The 25,570-nt window shown below is 41.2% G+C and overlaps 1 protein-coding gene across 2 annotated transcripts in view; it reads right to left on the reverse strand.

Annotated features, from left to right (window-relative positions):
• The window catches only part of GPATCH11 (G-patch domain containing 11), a 40,086-nt gene extending 29,123 nt beyond the window's left edge, over positions 1-10,963 (reverse strand). The window contains exons 1-3 of one of the 2 annotated variants that reach the window (XM_075203678.1): positions 10,811-10,962; positions 7,564-7,790; positions 2,109-2,150 (exon numbers count right to left, since the gene is read on the reverse strand). In XM_075203678.1, coding sequence (XP_075059779.1) covers positions 2,109-2,150; positions 7,564-7,790; positions 10,811-10,872 — 331 coding nt within the window. In that variant the 5' untranslated portion in view covers positions 10,873-10,962. Of the gene's footprint in view, positions 1-2,108; positions 2,151-7,563; positions 7,791-10,810 lie in introns of both variants that reach the window. The other variant, XM_075203679.1, reaches the window with a different exon arrangement.
• Between the last annotated feature and the right edge of the window lie 14,607 nt (positions 10,964-25,570).

The raw sequence follows: 25,570 nt of genomic DNA on the forward strand, positions 1-25,570 counted from the left end.
TAACCTCCTCTGCATAACGAGGGAGGTCACGTTATCACTGGTATCCAATCAGGAAAGGAGGAGGAGAGTATGTAGTTTGCTCTCCCTCCGTCCTCTGTGCGGGCTCCAGCGTCTGTGTGACAGGTAAGTAAGAGGCATGCGAGAGACTGATGGCCTTTGGGGATGTCTGCTGGAATGCGTGGAGGTTTGATTGGCATACATGGGGCATGTGGTGAGGCTGAATGGCATATATGGGGCATGTGGTGAGGCTGAATGGCATATATGGGGCATGTGGTGAGGCTGAATGGCATATATGGGGCATGTGAGGGGGGCTGATTGGCATGTATTATTATTATTATTATTCGTCTTTATTTATAGGGCGCCACAAGGTCTCGGCAGCGCCGTACAGAATACAGACAGAGGACCATACAGAGTAGAACCAAACAACAATAAACAAAAAATACCAGGACTTCAAAGCTCCGAACATAACTTACACAATGGAGATGGAGCAGAAGAATAGGTAGGGAGACAGGAGGGAAGAGGGCCCTGCTCACTAGAGCTTACATCCTAAAGGGAGGGCAAACAGACAGGAGGCACAATGGAAAGTAGGGGAATGAATTGCAAAAGAAGGGAGTGGCGGGATACGGGAAGAGAGAGATGAGGAAATCAGGCATGGAGAGAAGGTTAGGTGGTTGGCTGGTCGGCTTTAAGGAAGAGGTGAGTTTTAAGTGCCCATTTGAATGTGCACAAATTAGCGGACAGCCGGATAGAGCGTGGGAAATGTGAAATGTGGCAGCCCAGGAGAAATCTTGGATTCTGGAGTGGGATGAGCTGATCAGAGTGGAGGAGAGGTGACGGTCATTGGCCGACCGTAGGGGACGTGATGGGGTGAGAGTAGAGAGGAGGTTATAGATGTAAAGGGCAGTGGATTGGGAGACGACCTTGTAGATGAGGGTGAGGAGTTTGAAAAGGATTCTGCAGGGGAAGGGAAGCCAGTGTAACACAAGCCAGAGAGAGGAGGCAGAAAAGGAGTGCTGGGAGAGGAAGATGAGTTGCGCAGCAGTGTTAGGTATAGATCTGAGGGAGGCAAAGTGGGAGAGGGGTAGGTCGGTGAGAAGGTTACAATAATCAAGACGGGAAATGATGAGTGCGTGAATAATAGTTTAAGTGGCATCCTGAGATAGGAAGAGCCAGACGCGGGCAACATTGCGGCGTTGAAAGCTACAGGATTGGGCAAGAGATTGAATGTGGGGAGCAAAGGAGAGGGAGGAGTCAAGGGTGATACCCAGGCAGCGGAGTTGGGGAACAGATGAGATGTTGTTGTTGACAGTGATAGAGAGATCAAGATGGGATGAAGATCTAGAGCAGGCCTGTCCAACTTGCGGCCCTCCAGGTGTTGTGAAACTACAAGTCCCTGCATGCCCTTCCAGCTATCAACTGGTTGTCTACCGGCAAAGCATGCTGGGGCTTGTAGTTTCACAACACCTGGAGGGCCGCAGATTGGACAGGCCTGATCTAGAAGGAGGGAAGATGATGAGCTCAGTTTTGGCGATGTTAATTTTGAAAAAACGTGAAGAAATGCAAGAGGAGATGGCAGAAAGGCAGTCAGATACACAAAAGAGGAGCGAGGGGGAAAGATCAGGAAAAGAGATGTATAGTTGAATGTCATCCGCGTAGAGGTGATATTGAAACCAAAAGAAGTGATGAGATCACCCACGGAGCAAGTTTAGAATGAAAAGAGTAGTGGTCCAAGAACTGAATCCTGAGGAACTCCTACAGGAAAAGCAGAGGTGGGGGGATGAACCAGAAATGGATACAGAGAAAGAGAGGTTGGAAAGGTAGGAGGAAGCTATGACACAACTACCAAATACACCTGTCTTATAATTATTGTTTCAGGGCAAACTTGTCTTAAACTATTGTAATCAAACTTGTATCATAAACAATATAAGAAATTAAGGCAAATTGTAGCCATTTATTTTCATTTTTTAATGTAGTTCAATTTAGTTGTTTTTATGAGTAAACCAAACAGGACAAAATTTCAACAGTTTCCCCACAATTAATGATAAACATAAAAAGTGCACATACTAAAAAAAAAAAATATAGATCAGGTTGCCTGTATTGAAACTTACCAGTTTTAATGTTTAGAGGAATTGGTTCAACAATACCATCACCTACACAAAAAACAACAAAGAGAAAAACATGTTGAGGAATATTTACGACAAGCAATATCAGGAATTCTTACAAAGACATCAAAGTACGTTGCCCAGTGACTTTTATTCAGAACAGTATTTAATGTGTTATGCCTTAGGCCAATGTGAATAAAAAAGCTCTCAATCAGTAATTGAGCATCATGTCTGTTCATGCAGTACTGTCCATAAACGCCTAAAATACTCCATCGATTTAAGAGAACACATTGTCAAAAAACAACAAAAGCAGAGAAATATATGAAATAAAGTAAATTTTCAGCTGTCACTGAACAGTGATGCCCTGGGCCAATCACAGCTATTCTACTTTATTGTAGAAATGTTACATTGGCCCACTAAAGAGAAAGAAGCTGGATACAATGCAAGCTGCTATTGTCAACACCACAGTTTTTCCGGTGCACTAGTTTTCATGTATATCTCCCATTGAGTTTTGGTCTCTGATATTACTAAAGAGAAAAATCAGTTTTGTATTTCTTTTTCAAAATCTATACATGTACTAGACTTCTTAGCAATGCCTAATCATCCATACATGTTTATTTCTGTACTGATATATGAATCTGTAAAAATCATTGTGTAACCTTCCACCAAAACTTGCAAATCGCAGAGCATTATTTTAAAGTTTAAGGGCTTGTTCAGAAAAGCAGATTTTTTTCAATGTGTTGTCTATTGAGCACTAAATGGAACACATTGATTAAACATGTAAGAAAAATCACTGTGTTTATCTGTATATACACAAAAGCATATAAGAAATCAATCACAGAGCAAAGGAAGAAAAGGTACATTTGTTTCCCAAAGTACATTGCAATGAATATGATTAAACTGTGAACTGTTCCCTCCTCCAACCTCTAGCAATATAATAAAGGTCCTATACATTTAGAACTGACCGCAAACTGTTAGATTACACCCCTTATGATTAATTATAATTGTAGCCACTGGCTGTGGTTGGTTTGAAGGAAAGGATGGCGAGGGGCATGCACAGCTGCCAGGACAATGTGCATCAGACACACTCTCTATATCCTCTATTTTTGTGGGACTCAGAGGGGGAGAGGGGACAAGGTACTTTTTTTTCTCACCCTGCACTGAAGAAGGATGGGTTGCATTGACACAGGCAATTACACTGATTGACAGTTCCTGGTAAACTTAAAGGAACCCTCCATCTTTGTTCCAACCTGGAAAGTTGTGCAACTACTTGTAAAACAGAGAACCCATTGATAAATGTGTCTTCTCCATTCTCACCAGCCCATTTAAATAATCGCAAAGTGAAATTTGGTTTGTCCCTTTCAGTGCAAAACTAGGCACATTTATGCACCTGAACCTGATATGTCCAATTCCTCCAAGCACTTAGTGCAAACTTTTGCACCCCTGCAGATTGTTGCCATTTTAGCGTGCAAATAACTGTGATATCCTGTAAAACTGGGTGCATTTGCGCAACAGTAGGCTCAACATGCAAGACCCTTAGAGAAATCATATCATCAGTTAATATAAAATTGAAGGCAGGAGTGGTGCTAGGATATCCAGCACTCTCCTGCCCTGAGTGGGCACATGCGCTGATACCTTATAACCCGCACTTGTTCTGATACAAGCTCAGAACATAAGGAGGCACAATACCCATTGTAAAAAAAACTTAATTTTTTTTCAAATGTAGATGGGGGATCATGGTAAGCGTGGTGCCCTCCTGCTGCAATTTCCATGTTCCACTGGCCCTGATTGCATGGTTCTGATAGCAGGGCAGACTAGGGGTGTGTAATTTATGTGGCTTGAGAAGTGTAAGGGAGTACACCCAGACACCTGCCACACAATGCGATGTAGGAGTGACATTTTTTTATTGCTACATATGGCACTGTATATTGTAAGACTGGCCAGTTTCTACTTTCCTAGGTAACTAGATTTTCTCACCGTTTAGTCAGATGGTACTGCTTTGTCTATGTCACAGGATTGTATTTCTTCAGAATACACAGTCTTGAAAAAATTATGAGACAATGGCAAGACAGATTATACACCAGAGATGACAAAAAAAAAATCCACCTTATACTCCAGGAATCTAAATTTATAGACTGAACTTTTTGCAGAACACATCCCATTATTGGTCTGTACTCATGAAATATTTTTGCTGGTTACAGTCTTATTTTACAGTTTGTTAGGTGGACAGTGTCATAGCACCTTTCCCATACTAATTGGGTATACTTTTTTTTTTGCCTGTTTGAAGAACGTATTTCACTTTGTCGGAACTGCAAAGTACCATTTTATCTGGCTATCTTTATATAAATGGACACGAATGTGCTCTGCTATAAAAAATATATTGTGGCTCCTTAGCAATAAATAATAACAATAATGCACTGTGGACCTGCAGTAGAGATCAATAGCCAACCTCAAGGACATAAATAACACTTACTGAGCTTAACTTTAACAACAGTAACTACTGCTTCTAATGCACTGAAAGCCTCAAAGACCATGTGCAGAAAGGGTTTTTATAACAAAAGTGTAGTGTTCACTACTCGGTAAGGTTAACAAGTGACAAACTGTTAGAAATCCATTTCTTCTTCTTCAAAAAAAGACATCAGTAAGGGTTCAATAAAAATGTTACAATAAATGTGTGGACATTGTGTAATATCTAGGGGGGAGTGAGGGCAATTTACTACTACAATGCAGTGTGATGGACATAGGACTCTACTGCTCACACTGCCAAGGAGGCGAATCAGAACCCATGCGCTGAAGGTCATGTGACACAAGAACACAATGTGCAGGTTTCATCTCACTGAAATAAAATGCTATGCAACCTCAGCCTACTCCAAAGCATAAGAATATTAGAAAAATAGTAGTGTATATAGCAGAAAGGTGGCTCATTGCAATATACAATGTTTAAAATATAATTGTTGAAATTCAGGGCATACAAGGTTAATCAGGATAAACACTTAAAATAATTTACATTTTACAATGTAATTAATAGAGTACTCAATTTAAAATACAATGTTTGCTATAACTTCTTACAGACAGAGCTCTTCACAATTACACACTCAGTTTAGCTATATATGCTGTATTGTTCTTTTGTTTTCTGTAGCGTATGATTGATGTAATAATCCCTTATCTGGCTCCCCACCTCATTAATATGCTAAACAATAGGGCAGCACGGTGGCTTAGTGGTTAGCACTTCTGCCTCACAGCACTGGGGTCACGAGTTCAATTCCCAACCATGGCCTTATCTGTGTGGAGTTTGGATGCTCTCCCTGTGTTTGCTTGGGTTTCCCCTGGGTGCTCCGGTTTCCTCCCACACTCCAAAAACATACTGGTAGGCAAATTGGCTGCCATCAAAATTGACCCTAGTCTGTCTCTCTCTCGGTCTGTGTGTGTAAGTTAGGGAATGTAGACTGTAACGTCCAATGGAGCAGGGACTGATGTGAGCGAGTTCTCTGTACAGCGCTGCGGAATTAGTGGCGCTATATAAATAGCTGATGACGATGAAAGGGAATGTCTCTGATCTACACATGGGACTTAACTTCCTATAGTAGACTTTGCAATTGTATGTGATATTACAAAGCTAATCAGGAGTCTGCACAGTTTACCTGTAAGTGTACTTGTTGAAAATAGATGCGCTGAACCAACGTTTATGAGTATACAGTCTACACAGTAGGAAAATGGAAGTAACATGGCATCTTAGATAGGTTTCTGGTGGTGAAGCAACATTGCTGCACAGCCAACACATAAACATGCAATGCTTTTAGATGAAGAGTGTTTTATATTGCTACAGTATTTGTAATGTACCATATTAAAGGCATACTACTGTAACAATTTTAAAATTAAAATAAGAATTTATTTAAAAGAATACAATGTTGTGATACTTTTAATTTGGAATCTTTTTACTATGTCAAATAGGACAACAGGAGTATAAATAATATAATTATAATGTAATATATAGGAGCGGCAATAAGATCCTGAATACTTGGCACCTCTAAAACAATGGCTAAAATCAATACATCTTCACCTTATGTAAATAATATAAAACAAAGTAGCAAACAGTAAAATGTAAAAAATATTTATATGCAGATTTATTTTATTTTATATATATGTATAAGCTATAGGCCACTTTAAGCATGCGGATACACAAGCATTACTCCTTTTGGTTTGTATACATTTGAAATAGTACATTTTTCTTGATTGAAAAAAAATAAATGTATTTCAGCAAGAGGTAGAACTAAAGTCATGAACAAATCTTTTCTTCCTATTATGTATCTGCACCAGTATCTGAAGTGGGGGCATATATGGCGTATGTCTTACTGCCACTTCTCCTATAGCAGTGTTGGCTAACCTGTGACACTCCAGGTGTTGTGCAACTACAAGTCCCAGAATACCCTTCCAGCAATAAGCTGCTATATATTGGCAAAGCATGCTGGGACTTGTAGTTTCATAACAGCTGGAGTGCCACAGGTTAGCCAACACTGTCCTATAGCCTTCACTGTAAAACTATCAAGTTCCATTCACTTACGTTCCCATTACATTTTTCATACTGTCAACTTCTAAACGTCCATGTGGCAAGTGTGACAAAATGCCTGGTGAAACCGCATGTTGTTGTTTTATACTTTCATGTGCATATTACTTTAAAAGTTTTTAGTAAACATGGCAGAGTTGAGACAATTACAAAAGTGGAAGCTGCTCAAATCAATTTATAGGCCATAACAGGTGCTTGAAAGGGTGGGGTTATCCTGCAAGGAACATACACACAACATTTTTTCCCCCAGCACACTGCTATAGCCAGCAACAGATCTGCCATTTCTACTGTAGATAAAAATGCAAAAGTCTTTGTTGCACACATTTGCATATGTATGTTTAAGCCATCCGCCACGCCAAGGCGCTTTTGCTAATAGGATGGTCCTACTCTAAACAGTGAGAGTCCCATATATTTGGGCCATACAAATGTGTTTTTAAATTGAGAGCCAACTTACCAAAGAGGTACCCCAGAAGCCTCCAAACAGCAAGTTGTGCTACATTGGATTAGGGTTAAGGGTAGAGTTTCACTTTGAGTATGGAAAGGGTGCATCTAGCTCCATTCCCAATCTTGCCATAACCCTCCACCTCAAGCAAAACCTCCAACGTAATGAGAACCCAAAACCGGAGGAAAAACATTTAGATTAAGTCTGACCTTTAACCCTAAGTAAAACCATATAACTAACCTTCTAAGAAAGCTTAAAACATTATTTTTTTAAAAAATAAAACCAGCAGCCACAGCAGAGCTGAAATACAGCAATTGTAAAAATAATTGCCTCTGGGATGAATTCAGCCATGATCTGGAGTATGATCACTAGCGGGACAATCAAGTAAAACCAAATTTAACTTCATCTAATGTTAGAAGGGTTACATCTTGAAGCTAATCAAAAAGGAACTGTACCTTTTTTGCCAAGTGATTGACCTTTTTTGTACCCCATCTTCTGAAGTAATGCAAAGCCTTTGTTTTCATTGCTCAGTGCCTCATTCATTACTGTATCCCGTCTTTCTTTTTCCACCTCTTTCAAACTTTTTTGCCTGTTTTTTAAATTACTTTCCTTATGTTTTTCTTCCTTCTGGTAGGATTCTTTGATACTCCTTGGCACGGGGATTCCTGGGCGAACATCCTGTCTGTAATAGACAAACAAAACATTCAGATACAAGCAATTATTCAATATGTACATAAACACACAACTGCTTTACACGACAAATATACTATAATGCTCTTTATGGACTTGTGAAATTTGCGTCTTTACATACCAGGACATAATTAACAAACATCTAGTCCTCAACAAGTCCTAATCTGCCTTTGTTATTATTCAACAAAAATTTAGCCAAAGTGAAGAAGGCATGTGAGAAAAAGTAAGCGTGACAGGATGAACTTACTCTACCACCTTCTCTGGGGGAATTGCTTGTACAGATTTGTCTACAGTTCCTCTTAGTCAGTAAACTGTCATAACTGACCACTTCTACTGGTGTTACTCAGCCACCAGGCCCTCACCGACAAGAAGTTATAACTATGTTGCACCCCACCAGACTCCTTCATCTACATCTGGAACAGTTTACATCTGGGTGATGTTCATAGCTGCTACAACATCTCTTAGCTGGCGACTGTGTCTGGTTCCCTGTGACCGCTTACAGAACATTGGATTCAACACAGGACAGCCAGGAGACAAAGTATATCAATAGGTCACAGGATCTCAGAAGACATTTTCAAAAACAGAGCAGGATCTTGAAGAGTAATAGTGTTCATTGCTTAATAGTAACTCTTAGACATCACTAAAAGGTAGTGATGATATACACATAGAAAGAGACATGGAATACACAAATATGTCACTGTATATAGGACTAAAAGTAGCATTCACCAGTCAAATGATAAACTCAAATAAGCCCTAAAATTCTGGACCAATGAGTGATATGATCAAGGCGGCCAATCTGGTAGAGGGGGAACACTTGGTTGAGCCTTGAGTCAACCAATCAGGATTAAATTTGAATGGGCCAATGGATAAAGATTTTCTGCTCAGGTGCAGTTCATTTCTCCTCTGGTGAGGCATGAGGACAGACCTCTCCTCTTCAAAACAGGAGACCTTTCAACACAACGAATTTACATATTACTTAATTCATCACTGGTTCTGTTTCTACTATTAGAAAGGAAGACTCTGCCTTGTGCACTCAATCAAAAGAATAACGTGGTCAACGTCATACAATGCCTCATTAGTATGCAATACCCTATGTCACAAAATTAAACAAACATGCTGTGGACTTACTACCTCAAAAATCTCAGCACATCAATACATTTTCTGTATTCATAATAACATAAACAAGGCGCAATGCCCTGGTACTATACATTTACACAATAAGTTATTTATTTGTATTTTATTTTATTTGCAGGGCTGGATCCAGCCACAGTATGTACACCTCATTATTCAAGAGCTTGTAGAACCACCTTTAGCAGCAATAACTCAGAGTAATCATTTTTTCGTGTGAGTTAATCAATCTTCAGATTTGAGATTTTTTTTGTCCCACTCCTTTTCATGATGCTGCTTTAGTTTGTTCATGTTTAAGGGCATTCTATTAATCTATGCACAGTTCTCTTAAAGTCTTTCCACAGCATTTCTGGACATTCCAAAATCATTTTTTTTCTTTCAGTCATTTAATTTTAGGATTTGCTTGTATGCTTAGAATCACTGTCCAGCTGCATGATCCAATTTCGGGCAAGCTTCTGTTGTCAGACAGATGGCCTCGCATTTTCCTCCAGAACGCTATGGTATAAAGAGGAGTAAATGATGGACTGAATGACTGCGAGGCATTCAAGTCATGTGGCTAATAACCACCACAAATCATCACCCTTCCGCCAACATGAACCACAGACAGTATGACATTCTTATGGCAATTCGCTGCATTTGGTTTTCGCCAAACATTGTGTTGTGCATTGAGACCAAACAACTCCACTTTGGTCTCCTCTGTCCACAAGACACTGTACCAAAAGTCTTGCATTTCATTCAGCTGCAAGGTTACAAACATAATCTGAATTATGATGGTGGTTTTTTGTGGGAGGCAGAGAAGGTGTTTTCTCTGGCTACCCTTCACTGAATGTCAAACTTGTTCAGTCTTTTTCTCATGGTAGTAATCATTAAATTTAACATTTACCATGTTGACTGACCCTGTAGATCCCTGGATGTAGCTTTTGGGTTCTTTGCCATTTCTTGGTGCATCATATGGTCTGATTTTTTTATTGCATTTGCTGGGACATCCACTCCTGGGATAGTTAGAAGCTGTCTTTAATATTCTCCATTTGAACATATTTCTCACTATGGAATAATGGATTTCAAATTGTTTGGAAACTCATGTGTGCAATGCCCCATGTCTAAAACTGTCAAATCGGTTTTAGAAGAGGGAAATGGGCTGGTAACTGATCATCAACACTCTAATTATAGGTGCCCAGTATTTCTACTCATGCTCCAATTGGTTATATATCCAGGCACTGAGCAGTTTTAAAAGAACATACATGGCTAGTCATATAATACATATTTGGCTGCTCAAGTACCTACAGAGATATTACCTATATATCCTATAATATGTTGCATATAAACACAGATGAGAGTATGCTTTCTTTTTCGCACAACTATATATCCAGAGCAAAATAATTCATACAGTTAATTTGCAGTATTTTGCGAGAGAGAGAGAGAAAATAAAATAAAATACTGGTAGGGTTATGTTGGTGTGTGTTTGCGTGTATCAATGTACATAGCTATAAAAAAAAATAATTCTCAATAAAAGCACTGCATGACATGTTGAAGCTATATGAATGTTAATAATAATAAATAATAATCCATTGAAAAATTGTATTTTGATAATATGGAGGTATTTATAAAGTACCCACTTGTGGAAATGAGTAACTTTCTTTCGCTAAAATGATTAATTAAAAAGGTTTCTACCCCGACTCTGTGTTTTGCGATTATCATCTTATTATTAAGCTTCCATAAATTACTAAATAAAGGTAACCTTTATAAACATATCCAGGTCAACAGGGATTTTATGAACGATAAAAACGCAGTGATAGATCACAGATACATGTATAACACACAGTACGTCTGGTTTACAGAACACTTGTTTGAACTGTGATCACCACTGCACACTGGGATGCTTACAGAGAGCTAATGAAGGCATCCGACATATAATCATCTTCCTCTTCTTCAACGACATTACTCATTATTGGGAAGCGTAATACAATACCAAAACCTCAGGAAACAACCCGGCCATTAATCGAGGATACACCCTATGCTCGTCCGCGATTACCTTCCGACCGGAAGCTGCTCCCACGTGACCCACAGTGCAGCACTTCGTCCATATTTAGTGCGGGCGAGTTGAGTTTAAACAATTGCATTTAAAATTGAATCAGTAAATAAACCGAGAGAATCCCAGTTTACTAGACGGTGTGATTGTGGAATATAGAAATCTCATACCAATGCAATGGGTTACATATAGTTTTATTGTCGGAACTATTAATAGGAAAACTATTTTGTAAATGGTAAATTATTTCATCAGGCTGAAGTCAGCTTCTTATTCGGCCAGTTCTTTAGTTACTACTTATTCACGCTCAAGCTTCTTATTCAGAAAAGGTTATTTGTAAAGGTTTAAATCAAGGTGGATCACTGATTTTACATCAGATTAAAACTAAAGGGTGTCCCTTACACAAACTGTAATAGGATTTAGCCTGACCCAACAGGGGGGTAAAGTGGACAAAGGCACCATATTTTATCATTTTGAATAAGTAGCTGTAGTTTTGCAAGGGTTAAATGTCAGGCCACCAATTTGATATTGGGAATCAACACAAGGTGGTCAGTTACATGCGAGCTACTTGTCTTTTACCTTGCCCAACACTGTTTTGGCCATGAAATCAGGTGGCAAAGTGGGCACAAGTAGCATTTTGAATAAGTAGCTGTAGTTTTGCATTGGTTAAATGCTGTTGGGCCACACATTTGATAGTCGGAATAAACAAAAAGTGGTCAATTACATGCAAATGACTCCAAAGGAAGAGAATGAGAGAGGGTTTCCGGGTCTGGGAGTGTGGCTGGGGGAGAGTCCCCCATAGGAGAGAGCTGCAAGGGATGTAGTGTCAGAGGAGGTGAGCCAAGTTTCTGTAATGGCAAGAAGGTTGAAGGACTTAGAAATGAAAAGGTCATGGATGGATGTAAGTTTGTTACAAACAGATTTGGTGTTCCATAGTGCACATGACAAGGGAAGAGAGGGAAGTGGAGATATGTGGATAAGGTTGGCGGGATTGGAAGTACAGGGTGGATGGAAATGTTTGGGATGGAGCGTGAGCAGATAATGGGGATTAGGAGAGATATCACCAGCAACAGGGTGAGAAAGAGGACATGCAAGGAGGATTTGTGGGTGTGAGGTTTATTTCTGTTTATGTAGGCTGGTAAGTGTGGTGGGTGCAGGAGACAAAGTAGTTCATGTGTACAGACTAGCGAGGAGGGAAGTAGTGATGGGGAAATTATAATCGGTGAGGTAGGAACAGGATGATGGAGAAAGAAGAGGAGTTTGGAGAGAAGTATGGTGACAGCAAATAGGAGAGACTGTAAATGGAGTAGGTGCATGATGGAGAGATGTGAATGAATGTGTATTAGCTAGGGTATGTAATGAGAAAGTGGAGAGGAACAATTTATCCAAATTGTGTGGGGCAATGGAAGAGGTGAAGGATACTTTTTTGCCCCCTCGCTGGGGTTAATGCAGTAGACAGTTTCTGTTCCTCTGACACAACGAGGTCCAGGAAGATGCTGACAGTTGGATGCAGAGGGTCAAAAGGCTCTCACTTGTTTTTTTATTCAGAGGAAAGGGCCAGCTTTGGAGAGCCTCAATTTTATTCAACTGGGGCTTAACCAAACCTCTTACTATGGTAAAGCCCAGGTACCTAACTTCTTCCATCATTAGGCAACACTTTTTCGGGTTGGCAGTTAGCCCTACCCTTCTAAAGGAGTCCAACACTGCTTGTGCTCTATCTAAATGAAAGTCCCAATCAGGACAGAATTACAATATCATCTACACAGGCCGCTGCCTACTGTCTGTGGGGCTTCTATACCTTATCCATTGCAAGCTGGAAGGTTGCCGGGGACCCATGTATTCCAAATGGCAAGACTTTATATTGAAAGAGTCCTTCAGCAGCAGAGAAGGCTGTTTTTTTTTTTTTTCACTGTTGGTCAATGATACCTGCCAATAGCCTTTTGTCAAATCAAGTGTGATGAGTTATTTAACTTTTCCTAGCCTTTCTATCAGTTCATCCACATGGGTACATGGGATACGTATCAAATTTGGACACTGTATTAAGCTTACAAAAGTCGTTACAAAAGTGTAGGCTGCCATCTGATTTCAGGATTAGCACTATCGGCTGGACCACTGTTAGACTCTTCTATAACAACGACTTCTAACATTTTTTTATCTCCTTGGAAATAGCCTCTCACTGGGCTTCAGGTTTCCTATCTGGTTTTAAGTTGACCTTGACCCCTGGTTCTGTAACTATGTCATGTTTTACTATGGCGGTTCAGCTGGGTAGCTCAGAAAATATATCCCCGTTTTTTATGAAGAACTCCTTAGCCTTGCTCTTTTGGGCCGCTGAGTGTCTCAGATACCATTACTTCAGGAATTAAAGGATGCTGAGTCATTGGTGGGCCTAGTTCAGCTGCCAGGGTTAACCTATCCTTCCAGGGTTTTATTAAGTTCACATAGTAGATTGTTTTTTCTTTCCCCTAGCTGATACATTTTATAGTTAACCTCTCTTTGTTACGGTTCCTAGTAAACTCAGGAAGCAGCCACAGAAGAATACTACAAATGTCTTTATTCCAGCAAAATATATAAGCAAGAGTTCAGTTCAATGAACATGCAGGTTTTTATAAACAGGTATAACTCCCAACATAAACATGAACAGGTGTGGCAGGAAGGTACACAGAAATAACAGGTTCCACAGAATGCTAATGTAGTTTGAATGCAGGGATAAGAATGGTGAGTTACCCAATTCCAGGATACAAAAGTCTGTCCAGGAAGCAAACAGAGTCCAGGCAAAGTAACTGACACAAGCAAATAATCAAGGTCCAGAAGTCAAGCCAGAAGGTCATGGCAACAGGCAAAACGGCGTGGTCCAAGGTACAGGCAAATGATTCAGGGTCTCAGGCAAGCAGGCAAGGTCCAAGGTACAGGCAGGGGTCATACACAGAAGTTCAGTCCAGCAGGTATATATCAAATAACACAGAATCAGGTTAGCAGCAGCCAGGAACAAACGTGATAAACTGCACAGAGCACAGCTTGAGGCAGGTATTTAAAGCAGTGTGACAGGTGCAGTTCTAATTAGGCCTCAGGCAAGAAGATTAACTCCTTCAGACATGCTGAAGAGTTTAGGAACAGAACAGCAGCACCTCTGGTGGTATAAGGTACTGCTGCTAGATACAAAACACAGGAAGAGTTGTAACATAGCCCTCCCTTTAAGGAGCGGATTCCAGACGCTCCATACAAGCTCCCTTCAGGTCTTCCTCCTTTTCTTTTTCTTTTTATTGCAGGATGGTGATATATCCAAAAAACCAGCTACCAAGGTTGAGGTTTGTTGTGATTGAGGTGGCACAGAGAAAACTGGATCAGGTGACTTGGTTGGAGATGGAAGATATTTCTGGCAGACTGCATTTACAAAGTCCATGGTGTTGTGAGTAATGGGATCATCAGATTTAAGAAGGGAAAAAGCCCAAGTCTGCGGCTCCCCTCTGAAATTCATGATAATTGTACCAACTTGGTTAAATTGGTCTGAGAAATATGCTGGAAATTCTTCAAATTGCTTCATACAAAGTTGAAGGATTAAAGCAAATTGTTTCAGGTCTCCATCAAAGAAGGCTGGAGGAGGGTCTGAAGATTCGGAAGAAGCTTTTGGGCGTTCAGGCTCAATGGCAGAGTTCCCAGCTGGGATGGCAGGGCAGGGGTCCCCGGCTGGGACGGCAAGCTTGAAACTTGACTTGAAGCCCAGATTGGCCACAGAACTCTGACTGGATATCACTGTGGGATGCCTCAGAGCAGACAGCACTGTGAGATGCCTCAGAGCAGACAGCACTGGGAACCGCATGGACAGGCAACTCGGGCTGAACCGCATGGACAGGCAACTCGGGCTGAACCGCATGGACAGGCAACTCGGGCTGAACCGCATGGACAGGCAACTCGGGCTGAACCGCATGGATTGGCAATTCTTGAATGGACTGTAAGGGCAGCGCCCCCTCTGGAGCTGAAGACTCGGGAGTGGACGCAGCGGCTGAAGACTCGGGACTGGATGCAGCGGCTGAAGACTCGGGACCGGACGCAGCGGCTGAAGACTCGGGACCGGATGCAGCGGCTGAAGACTCGGGACCGGACGCAGCGGCTGAAGACTCGGGACCGGACGCAGCAGACTCGGGACCGGACACAGCGGCAGCGGACTCAGGACTCAAGGTAGAGGCTGGCACCTCGGAACAGGAGACAGAGGCTGGCACCTCGGAACAGGAGACAATTGCAGGAGACTCTGCAGACGGTAGCTGGGACTGGCACCGCAGGACAGGTGGCAACTGGAACTGGCACCGCAGGACAGGCGGCAACTTGAACTGGTAGATTAGGCCCTATCCCAGAGAATGGATAAGGTTGAAGTAAAACAACAGGAGATGACGTGCAGAACAATCCAGGGTCTGGAGAGGAGCACACTGAAGGCTGCTCCATAGGATGTTGTGGTCTGCGGAGCGGACAGCCTTGTAAGAAATGTTCACCACTGGCGCAGTAGAGGCATAGTTTACCAATCCTTCTGCGCCATCGTTTCTCCTCAGTGAGATGGGGACGCAGGTAGCCTGGTCGTTTAGAATCCCTAAAGGTAGGGACCGCAGGCAGTACCATAGATGCAGCACCACTGTCAGAAAAAGTTCTGGGAAGATTCTCTGGGGTCTGCATGCTATCACCAGAGGAGTTTGTTGCTTTAAAATCAGAATTAGTGTTGAGACTATTTAACACAGCAGCAGGAAGGGTTTTAAGCAGTTCTTGGAGTAGAGTGGATACCTGTATGATTTGATAGCGGAGCTGAATAATGTCCATCTGCAGTATTTGTAGTTGTGGATTAAGTGACATGGTCTCAAGAGCCAAACACAGAGTTCAATACAAAAATACTAGGAATCCCGGGACTAAGCAGAGGGCGTGCAATCAGCAGGCCTAGATTGTATGGCAGTTCATCATGTTACGATTCCTAGTAAACTCAGGAAGCGGCCACGGAAGAATACTGCACATCTGTAGCACGTGTGGCAGTGGCCGTGCTGCTAGCTCTGCTAAGATAAAATGAGATATCAGCATTAAATTATAGTAACTGCCAACAGTCCTGATTATCCCAGGTCAGTTGCAGGCTTTCAGCACCAACAGAGGCGTGATCTCAACCAAAATGAGCATGCATATACCACCCAACTGATACATTACAGTGCAGGACATACTTCTCTTTCTCCAGATGTTGTGAAACTACAAGTCCCAGCATGCTTTGCCAGTAGATAGCCATCAGATAGCTGGTAGGGCATGATGGGACTTGTAGTTTCGCAACACCTGGAGAGCCAGTGATTGGCCAGGTCTGTTGTATTGTTATTGGTGGCATGCGGGCGGCAGTTGGAGATGGCTGCACATTAGATCAGCTCTGTGTCCTTCCTCCCACACAATCATCTGCCTACAAATATAAAACATCTAAAATCTTGTGAAGACAGTGGGAAATTATTGTGGGGGTACTAAGTAGTGTCATCATCACACCAAGGACAAGGCCATACCATCTCCATTCAGCTGTTGGATCCAGTGAGTATAACTGTCATTGCTGATAAATGTCATGGTATCAGTATATATTTATTATCTCACTCATTTAGTGTTCTTAACATATAATTAAAAGGCTAAGCAGGCAATATATATGACCCATCACATATTACTCATTAATTATGTCTTATCGTAATGATAATAAATTAATTAACGTGGCAATTTATTAAAATTGATAAGCCAGGACAGCGCCTCTGATAGGAGTCTGTCCCAATAATCAATCTATAGCAAAGTGATCACAATCGCTATCACTTCACTTATAGGTTTTTATAGCCTTGCACAATTTGTCATGGAAGGAGCAGGAAGCCTGCCAGGGAGTGATCCGAAGATGCCTCTCCTGCAATGCTCTCCCCATAGGATAGAATGGCTAATGGCATCTTCAGATTACGATCGCTATCGGGGTCAAGCTCCAAATTTCAGAGTGGAGAGCCAGTGATTGGCCAGGCCTGTTGTATTGTTATTGGTGGCATGCGGGCGGCAGTTGGAGATGGCTGCATGTTATATCAGCTCTGTGTCCTTCCTCCCACACAATCATCTGCCCACAAATATAAAACATCTAAAATCTTGTGAAGACAGTGGGAAATTATTGTGGGGGTACTAAGTAGTGTCATCATCACACCAAGGACAAGGCCATACCATCTCCATTCAGCTGTTGGATCCAGTGAGTATAACTGTCATTGCTGATAAATGTCATGGTACCAGTATATATTTATTATCTCACTCATTTAATGTCCTTTACATATAATTAAAAGGCTAAGGGGTATATTTATAACCCATCACATATTGCTCATGTTAATTACCATTTATTAGCTCAATGAATTAACGTGGGAATTTATTAAAATTAATAAGCCTGGATTGCGGCTCCGTTAGTATAAATTAAAAGAGATTAAAATAGTGAGTAATTGCAAAGGTGTGTACCAACCCTACAAAGTGTTTTTTATTTGTCTACACCTGAACTTTCTGCATCTGGTCAATACTTGTCCAGACAGGGTCCTGAATAAAAGCAGAACCGCATCTGTGAATGAAATGAGACCTTCCAAATGTGCATTTTATTTGTTTGTATATTTAAGCCATCAACTCTTGTTAGATATGAAATGATGTGATATGTTGGAGTGTGCATTCTGATAACATGGACATTTTTTTATTCCATTAAAAGTGTTTGCATTTGCTAAATACAGTCAAGAGGTTTTCATCTATGGGAAATAATTGGGTAACATACATTGCAAATTTGCATCACTGTACAGACTGTTCATACAGAAACATATACCACTAGAACTGCACAGTGATTCGGTAAGAAGTTAATGGGTATAGGAGGAAGAACAAAGATAATAAAGGATAATAGACGTAGGGGTATAGAGTAGGTAGGGCTATGTTTTATGTATAGCATTGTAATGTCACTAATATCCTTACTTTATTATATATCTATCTCTAGTACAGGGCAAAATTTATGCAAAGCAGTAAAACGTCTGCATTGTCTTACTTCCAATTCATTTCACATAGCGCATTCAAGAAAGTATATATTTTTTTTTCGACCTGAAAATCATGTGCTGAATTGTTGTTTTTATTTACAAATACAGTTATTTTTCAATGTATTTGTTTTCTGAATTTCAGCATTCCTGTCACCAAAAAAAGGTACAGAGGGCATTGTGAGGAAGGAATCTCTTCTTGGGGTGACGAGTGTGCTAACCGCTAAGCTGGGACGTCATATTATTTTAGGGAAAGATAGATAAAGGCATTCTGATTTTTTCTTTCTACTCTCTACGATTTCTGATTTCTTTTCTACTGCTATGTAGAAGATAAACCCGTGGAAAATTGTCAGTAGATGCAAACCCATTAAGATAAATCAATCTTACTCGGATCAGGCTGTATGCAACAACAAGGATTTCTCAGATTCCATTTGCTGCAGCTGCGAGCGCCACCTTCTGTCAGTAGTGATGTTTCATTCGCCAGCTCCTGTCCATGCTTAGGTTCCATGCGCTACTCTTTTTATGCTGAGGTTCCGTGTGCCACTTCTTGTCCGTGCAAAGGTTCTGGTAGCTACCTTCTACTTTTATTGAGATTTTGGGTTGCAACTTCCGTTACTGCAAAGATTCTGTGCGCCACCTTCTGGCCTTGCTTAGGTCCCAGTCGCATATTCAGGTCCATGCTGAGGTCCCATCAGCCATCTCCTGTCTGTGCATAGGTTTCGATCAATTGTCATGTGTCCATGCTGAGTTTTTGGCTGCCACCTCCTGTCCATACGGAACCATGTCCCACCGAAGCTGCACGTTGATATTTGAACGAGTTGATGGGTAGTGGAAGAAGAATGAAGATCATGAAGGATGATGATGGAGGAGGTAGGAGTGTTTTTGAAATTGAGCATTTTAATGTCACTAAGATCCTCACATTATTATATATCCATGTGTTATACAGAGCAAATATTAATGCAAAGCAGTAACATGTCTGCATTGTCTTACTTACAATTGATTTTAGTTAGTGCATTCAAGGAAATATTTTTAATTATTTGAATCTGAAAATCATGTCCTCAATTGTTGTTGTTTTTATTTACAAGTACAGTTATTTTTCAATCTATTTGTTTGTTTTCTGAATTTCAGCCACTCAAGTCCCCAAGAAAAGGCACAGAGGGCATTGTGAGGAAGGAATCTCTTCTTGGGAACAAGAGTGTGCTAACCGCTAAGCTTGGACGTCATATTATTTTAGGGAAAGATAGATAAAGGCATTCTGATTTTTTTTTAATTTCTTTCCTACTACTACGTAGAAGATAAACCCATGGAAAATTGTCAATAGATGCAAACCCATTAGGATTACTCAATCTTACTCTGATCAGGCTGTATGCAACAACAAGGATTTCTCAGATTCCATTTGCTGCAGCTACGAGCGCCACCTTCTGTCAGTAGTGATGTTTCATTCACCAACTCCTGTCCATGCTTAGGTTCCTTGCGCTACCCTTTTAATGCTGAGGTTCCGTGTGCCACTTCTTGTCCGTGCAGAGGTTCTGGTAGCTACCTTCTACTTTTATTGAGATTCTGGGTTGCAACTTCCGTTAATGCAGAGATTCTGTGCGCCACATTCTGGCTTTGCTTAGGGCCCAGTCGCCTATTAAGGTCCATGCTGAGGTCCCATCAGCCATCTCCTGTCTGTGCACAGGTTTCGATCAATTGTCATGAGTCCATGCTGAGTTTTTGGCTGCCAGCTCCTGTCCATGCAGAACCACGTCCCACCGCAGCTGCACATTGATATTTGAATGAGTTGATGGGTACTGGAAGAAGAATGAAGATTATAAAGGATGATGATGGAGGAAGTAGGAGTTTGTTTTATATATCGCATTGTTATGTCACTAATATCCTCACTTTATTATATATGTATGTCTAGTACAGGACAAAATTTATGCAAAGCAGTAACATGTCTCCATTGTCTTACTTACAATTGATTTTAGTTAGCGCATTCAAGGAAATATTTTTAATTATTTGAATCTGAAAGTCATGTGCTCAGTTGTTGTTATTCTTTACAATGCAATATATCAAACTCCTACTTCCTCCGTCGTCATCCTTCAAAATCTTCGTTCTTTTTCCAGTACCCATCAGTAATTCCAGTAATTTCAGCGACTTTTGTCCCCAAGAAGAGGTACAGAGGGCATTGGGAGGGAGGAACGTCTTCTTGGGAACAAGAGTGTGCTAACTACTAGACTGGGATGTAATATAGTTTTAGGGAAAGATAAATAGAGGCAATGTGATTTTTTTTTTTAGACTGCTATGTAGAGGATAATCCATTGGGACATTGTCAGTAGATGCAACCCCGAAAGATTAACCAACCTTACTCAGATAAGGCTGTATGCAACAACATGGAATTCTCAGATTACATTTGCTGCAGTTGCGGGCGCCACTTTCTGTCGGTAATGAGTTTCCATTCGCTTACTCCTGTCTGAGTTGAGGTTCCTTGCGCTGCCCTTCTCATGATGAACTTCTGTGTGCCACCTCTTGCCCGTGCAGAACTTCTGGTAGCTGCCTTCTACTTTTATTGAGTTTCTGGGTTGCAACTTCCGTTAATGCAGAGATTCTCTGTGCCACATCCTGTTCTTGCTTAGTGCGAGGTCGCCTCCTTCTGTCCATGCTGAGGTCCTGTCAGTCAACTCCTGTTTGTGTAGGGGTTTCAAACAATATCATGGCTCCATGCTGAGTTTTTAGCTGCCACCTCCTGTCCATACTGAAACATGTCCCACCCCAGCTGCACAGTGATGTGAGAACGAGTTAATGGGTACTGGAAGAAGAACGAAGATTATGAAGGATGATTACGGAGGAAGTAGGAGTTTGTTTGATTTATTGCATTGTAATATCACTAAGATCCTCACTTTATTATATATGTATCTCTATTACAGGACAAAATTTATGCAAAGCAGTAGCATGTCTGCATTGTGTTACTTACAATTAATTTTAGTTAGCTCATTCCAGGAAATATTTTTAATTATTTGAATCTGAAAATCATGTGCTCAATTGTTGTTATTCTTTACATGAACAGTTCTTATTTTAATGTATTAGTTCTCTCAATTTCAGCGACTCTTGTCCCCAAGAAGAGGTACAGAGGGCATTGGGAGGGAGGAACCTCTTCTTGGGAACAAGAGTGTGCTAACCACTAGACTGGGATGTAATATAGGTTTAGGGAAAGATAGATAGAGGCAATGTAATTTTTTTTTTAGATTGCTATGTGGAGGATAGTCCATTGGGACATTGTCAGTAGAGGCAACCCCAGAAGATTAGCCAATCTTGCTCTGATAAGGCTGTATGCAACAACATGGAATTCTCAGATTCCATTTGCTGCAGTTGCGGGCGCCACTTTCTGTCGGTAATGAGTTTCCATTCACTTGCACCTGTCCAAGTTGAGGTTCCTTGCGCTGCCCTTCTCATGATGACCTTCCATGTGCCACCTCTTTCCTGTGCAGATGTTCTGGTAGCTGCCTTCTGCTTTTATTGCGTTTCTGGGTTTCAACTTCCGTTAATGCAGAGATTCTGTGCGCCACATCCTGTTTTTGCTTAGGGCGAGGTCGCCTCCTTCTGTCCATGCTGAGGTCCTGTCAGCCAACTCCTGTTTGTGCAGGGGATTCGAACAATATCATGTGTCCATCCTGAGTTTTTGGCTGCCACCTCCTGTCCATATGGAAACATGTCCCACCCCAGCTGCACAGTGAATTGGGAACGAGTTGATGGGTACTGGAAGAAGAATGAAGATTATGAAGGATGATGATGGAGGAGGTAGGAGTGTTTTTGAAATCGAGCATTTTAATGTCACTAAGATCCTCACATTATTATATATCCATGTCTTATACAGGGCAAATATTAATGCAAAGCAGTAACATGTCTGCCTTGTCTTACTTACAATTGATTTTAGTTAGTACATTCAAGGATATATGTTTAATTATTTGAATCTAAAAATCATGTGCTCAATTGTTGTTGTTTTTATTTACAAGTACAGTTATTTTTCAATGTATTTGTTTGTTTTCTGAATTTCAGCCACTCAAGTCCCCAAGAAAAGGCACAGAGGGTATTGTGAGGAAGGAATCTCTTCTTGGGGTGACGAGTGTGCTAACCGCTAAGCTGGGACGTCATATTATTTTAGGGAAAGATAGATAAAGGCATTCTGATTTTTTTTTTAATTTCTTTCCTACTACTACGTAGAAGATAAACCCATGGAAAATTGTCAATAGATGCAAACCCATTAGGATTACTCAATCTTACTCTCATCAGGCTGTATGCAACAAGGATTTCTCAGATTCCATTTGCTGCAGCTACGAGCGCCACCTTCTGTCAGTAGTGATGTTTCATTCGCCAACTCCTGTCCATGCTTAGGTTCCTTGCGCTACCCTTTTAATGCTGAGGTTCCGTGTGCCACTTCTTGTCCGTGCAGAGGTCCTTATAGCTACCTTCTACTTTTATTGAGATTCTGGGTTGCAACTTCCGTTAATGCAGAGATTCTGTGCGCCACATTCTGGCTTTGCTTAGGGCCCAGTCGCCTATTAAGGTCCATGCTGAGGTCCCATCAGCCATCTCCTGTCTGTGCACAGGTTTCGATCAATTGTCATGAGTCCATGCTGAGTTTTTGGCTGCCAGCTCTTGTCCATGCAGAACCACGTCCTACCGCAGCTGCACATTGATATTTGAATGAGTTGATGGGTACTGGAAGAAGAATGAAGATCATGAAGGATGATGATGGAGGAAGTAGGAGTTTGTTTGATATATTGCAGTTATGTCACTAATATCCTCACTTTATTATATATGTATGTCTAGTACAGGACAAAATTTATGCAAAGCAGTAACATGTCTCCATTGTCTTACTTACAATTGATTTTAGTTAGCGCATTCAAGGAAATATTTTTAATTATTTGAATCTGAAAGTCATGAGCTCAGTTGTTGTTATTCTTTACAATGCAATATATCAAACTCCTACTTCCTCCGTCATCATCCTTCAAAATCTTCGTTCTTCTTACAGTACCCATCAGCAATTCCAGTAATTTCAGCGACTTTTGTCCCCAAGAAGAGGTACAGAGGGCATTGGGAGGGAGGAACGTCTTCTTGGGAACAAGAGTGTGCTAACTACTAGACTGGGATGTAATATAGTTTTAGGGAAAGATAAATAGAGGCAATGTGATTTTTTTTTTTTAGACTGCTATGTAGAGGATAATCCATTGGGACATTGTCAGTAGATGCAACCCCGAAAGATTAACCAACCTTACTCAGATAAGGCTGTATGCAACAACATGGAATTCTCAGATTACATTTGCTGCAGTTGCGGGCGCCACTTTCTGTCGGTAATGAGTTTCCATTCGCTTACTCCTGTCTGAGTTGAGGTTCCTTGCGCTACCCTTCTCATGATGAACTTCTGTGTGCCACCTCTTGCCCGTGCAGAACTTCTGGTAGCTGCCTTCTACTTTTATTGAGTTTCTGGGTTGCAACTTCCGTTAGTGCAGAGATTCTCTGCGCCACATCCTGTTCTTGCTTAGTGCGAGGTCGCCTCCTTCTGTCCATGCTGAGGTCCTGTCAGTCAACTCCTGTTTGTGTAGGGGTTTCAAACAATATCATGGCTCCATGCTGAGTTTTTAGCTGCCACCTCCTGTCCATACTGAAACATGTCCCACCCCAGCTGCACAGTGATGTGAGAACGAGTTAATGGGTACTGGAAGAAGAACGAAGATTATGAAGGATGATTACGGAGGAAGTAGGAGTTTGATTTATTGCATTGTAATATCACTAAGATCCTCACTTTATTATATATGTATCTCTATTACAGGACAAAATTTATGCAAAGCAGTAGCATGTCTGCATTGTGTTACTTACAATTAATTTTAGTTAGCACATTCCAGGAAATATTTTTAATTATTTGAATCTGAAAATCATGTGCTCAATTGTTGTTATTCTTTACATGAACAGTTCTTATTTTAATGTATTTGTTTGTTCTCTCAATTTCAGCGACTCTTGTCCCCAAGAAGAGGTACAGAGGGCATTGGGAGGGAGGAACCTCTTCTTGGGAACAAGAGTGTGCTAACCACTAGACTGGGATGTAATATAGGTTTAGGGAAAGATAGATAGAGGCAATGTGATTTTTTTTTTTAGATTGCTATGTGGAGGATAGTCCATTGGGACATTGTCAGTAGATGCAACCCCGGAAGATTAACCAATCTTGCTCTGATAAGGCTGTATGCAACAACATGGAATTCTCAGATTCCATTTGCTGCAGTTGCGGGCGCCACTTTCTGTCGGTAATGAGTTTCCATTCGCTTGCACCTGTCCAAGTTGAGGTTCCTTGCGCTGCCCTTCTCATGATGAACTTCCATGTGCCACCTCTTTCCTGTGCAGATGTTCTGGTAGCTGCCTTCTGCTTTTATTGCGTTTCTGGGTTTCAACTTCCGTTAATGCAGAGATTCTGTGCGCCACATCCTGTTTTTGCTTAGGGCGAGGTCGCCTCCTTCTGTCCATGCTGAGGTCCTGTCAGCCAACTCCTGTTTGTGCAGGGGATTCGAACAATATCATGTGTCCATCCTGAGTTTTTGGCTGCCACCTCCTGTCCATATGGAAACATGTCCCACCCCAGCTGCACAGTGAATTGGGAACGAGTTGATGGGTACTGAAAGAAGAATGAAGATTATGAAGGATGATGATGGAGGAGGTAGGAGTGTTTTTGAAATCGAGCATTTTAATGTCACTAAGATCCTCACATTATTATATATCCATGTCTTATACAGGGCAAATATTAATGCAAAGCAGTAACATGTCTGCATTGTCTTACTTACAATTGGTTTTAGTTAGTACATTCAAGGATATATGTTTAATTATTTGAATCTAAAAATCATGTGCTCAATTGTTGTTGTTTTTATTTACAAGTACAGTTATTTTTCAATGTATTTGTTTGTTTTCTGAATTTCAGCCACTCAAGTCCCCAAGAAAAGGCACAGAGGGTATTGTGAGGAAGGAATCTCTTCTTGGGGTGACGAGTGTGCTAACCGCTAAGCTGGGACGTCATATTATTGTAGGGAAAGATAAATAAAGGCATTCTGATTTTTTTTTAATTTCTTTCCTACTACTACGTAGAAGATAAACCCATGGAAAATTGTCAATAGATGCAAACCCATTAGGATTACTCAATCTTACTCTCATCAGGCTGTATGCAACAACAAGGATTTCTCAGATTCCATTTGCTGCAGCTACGAGCGCCACCTTCTGTCAGTAGTGATGTTTCATTCACCAACTCCTGTCCATGCTTAGGTTCCTTGCGCTACCCTTTTAATGCTGAGGTTCCGTGTGCCACTTCTTGTCCGTGCAGAGGTTCTGGTAGCTACCTTCTACTTTTATTGAGATTCTGGGTTGCAACTTCCGTTAATGCAGAGATTCTGTGCGCCACATTCTGGCTTTGCTTAGGGCCCAGTCGCCTATTAAGGTCCACGCTGAGGTCCCATCAGCCATCTCCTGTCTGTGCACAGGTTTCGATCAATTGTCATGAGACCATGCTGAGTTTTTGGCTGACAGCTCTTGTCCATGCAGAACCACGTCCCACCGCAGCTGCACATTGATATTTGAATGAGT

The sequence above is a fragment of the Mixophyes fleayi genome, chromosome 3, assembly GCF_038048845.1.
Source record: "Mixophyes fleayi isolate aMixFle1 chromosome 3, aMixFle1.hap1, whole genome shotgun sequence".
Classification (NCBI taxonomy): domain Eukaryota; kingdom Metazoa; phylum Chordata; class Amphibia; order Anura; family Limnodynastidae; genus Mixophyes; species Mixophyes fleayi.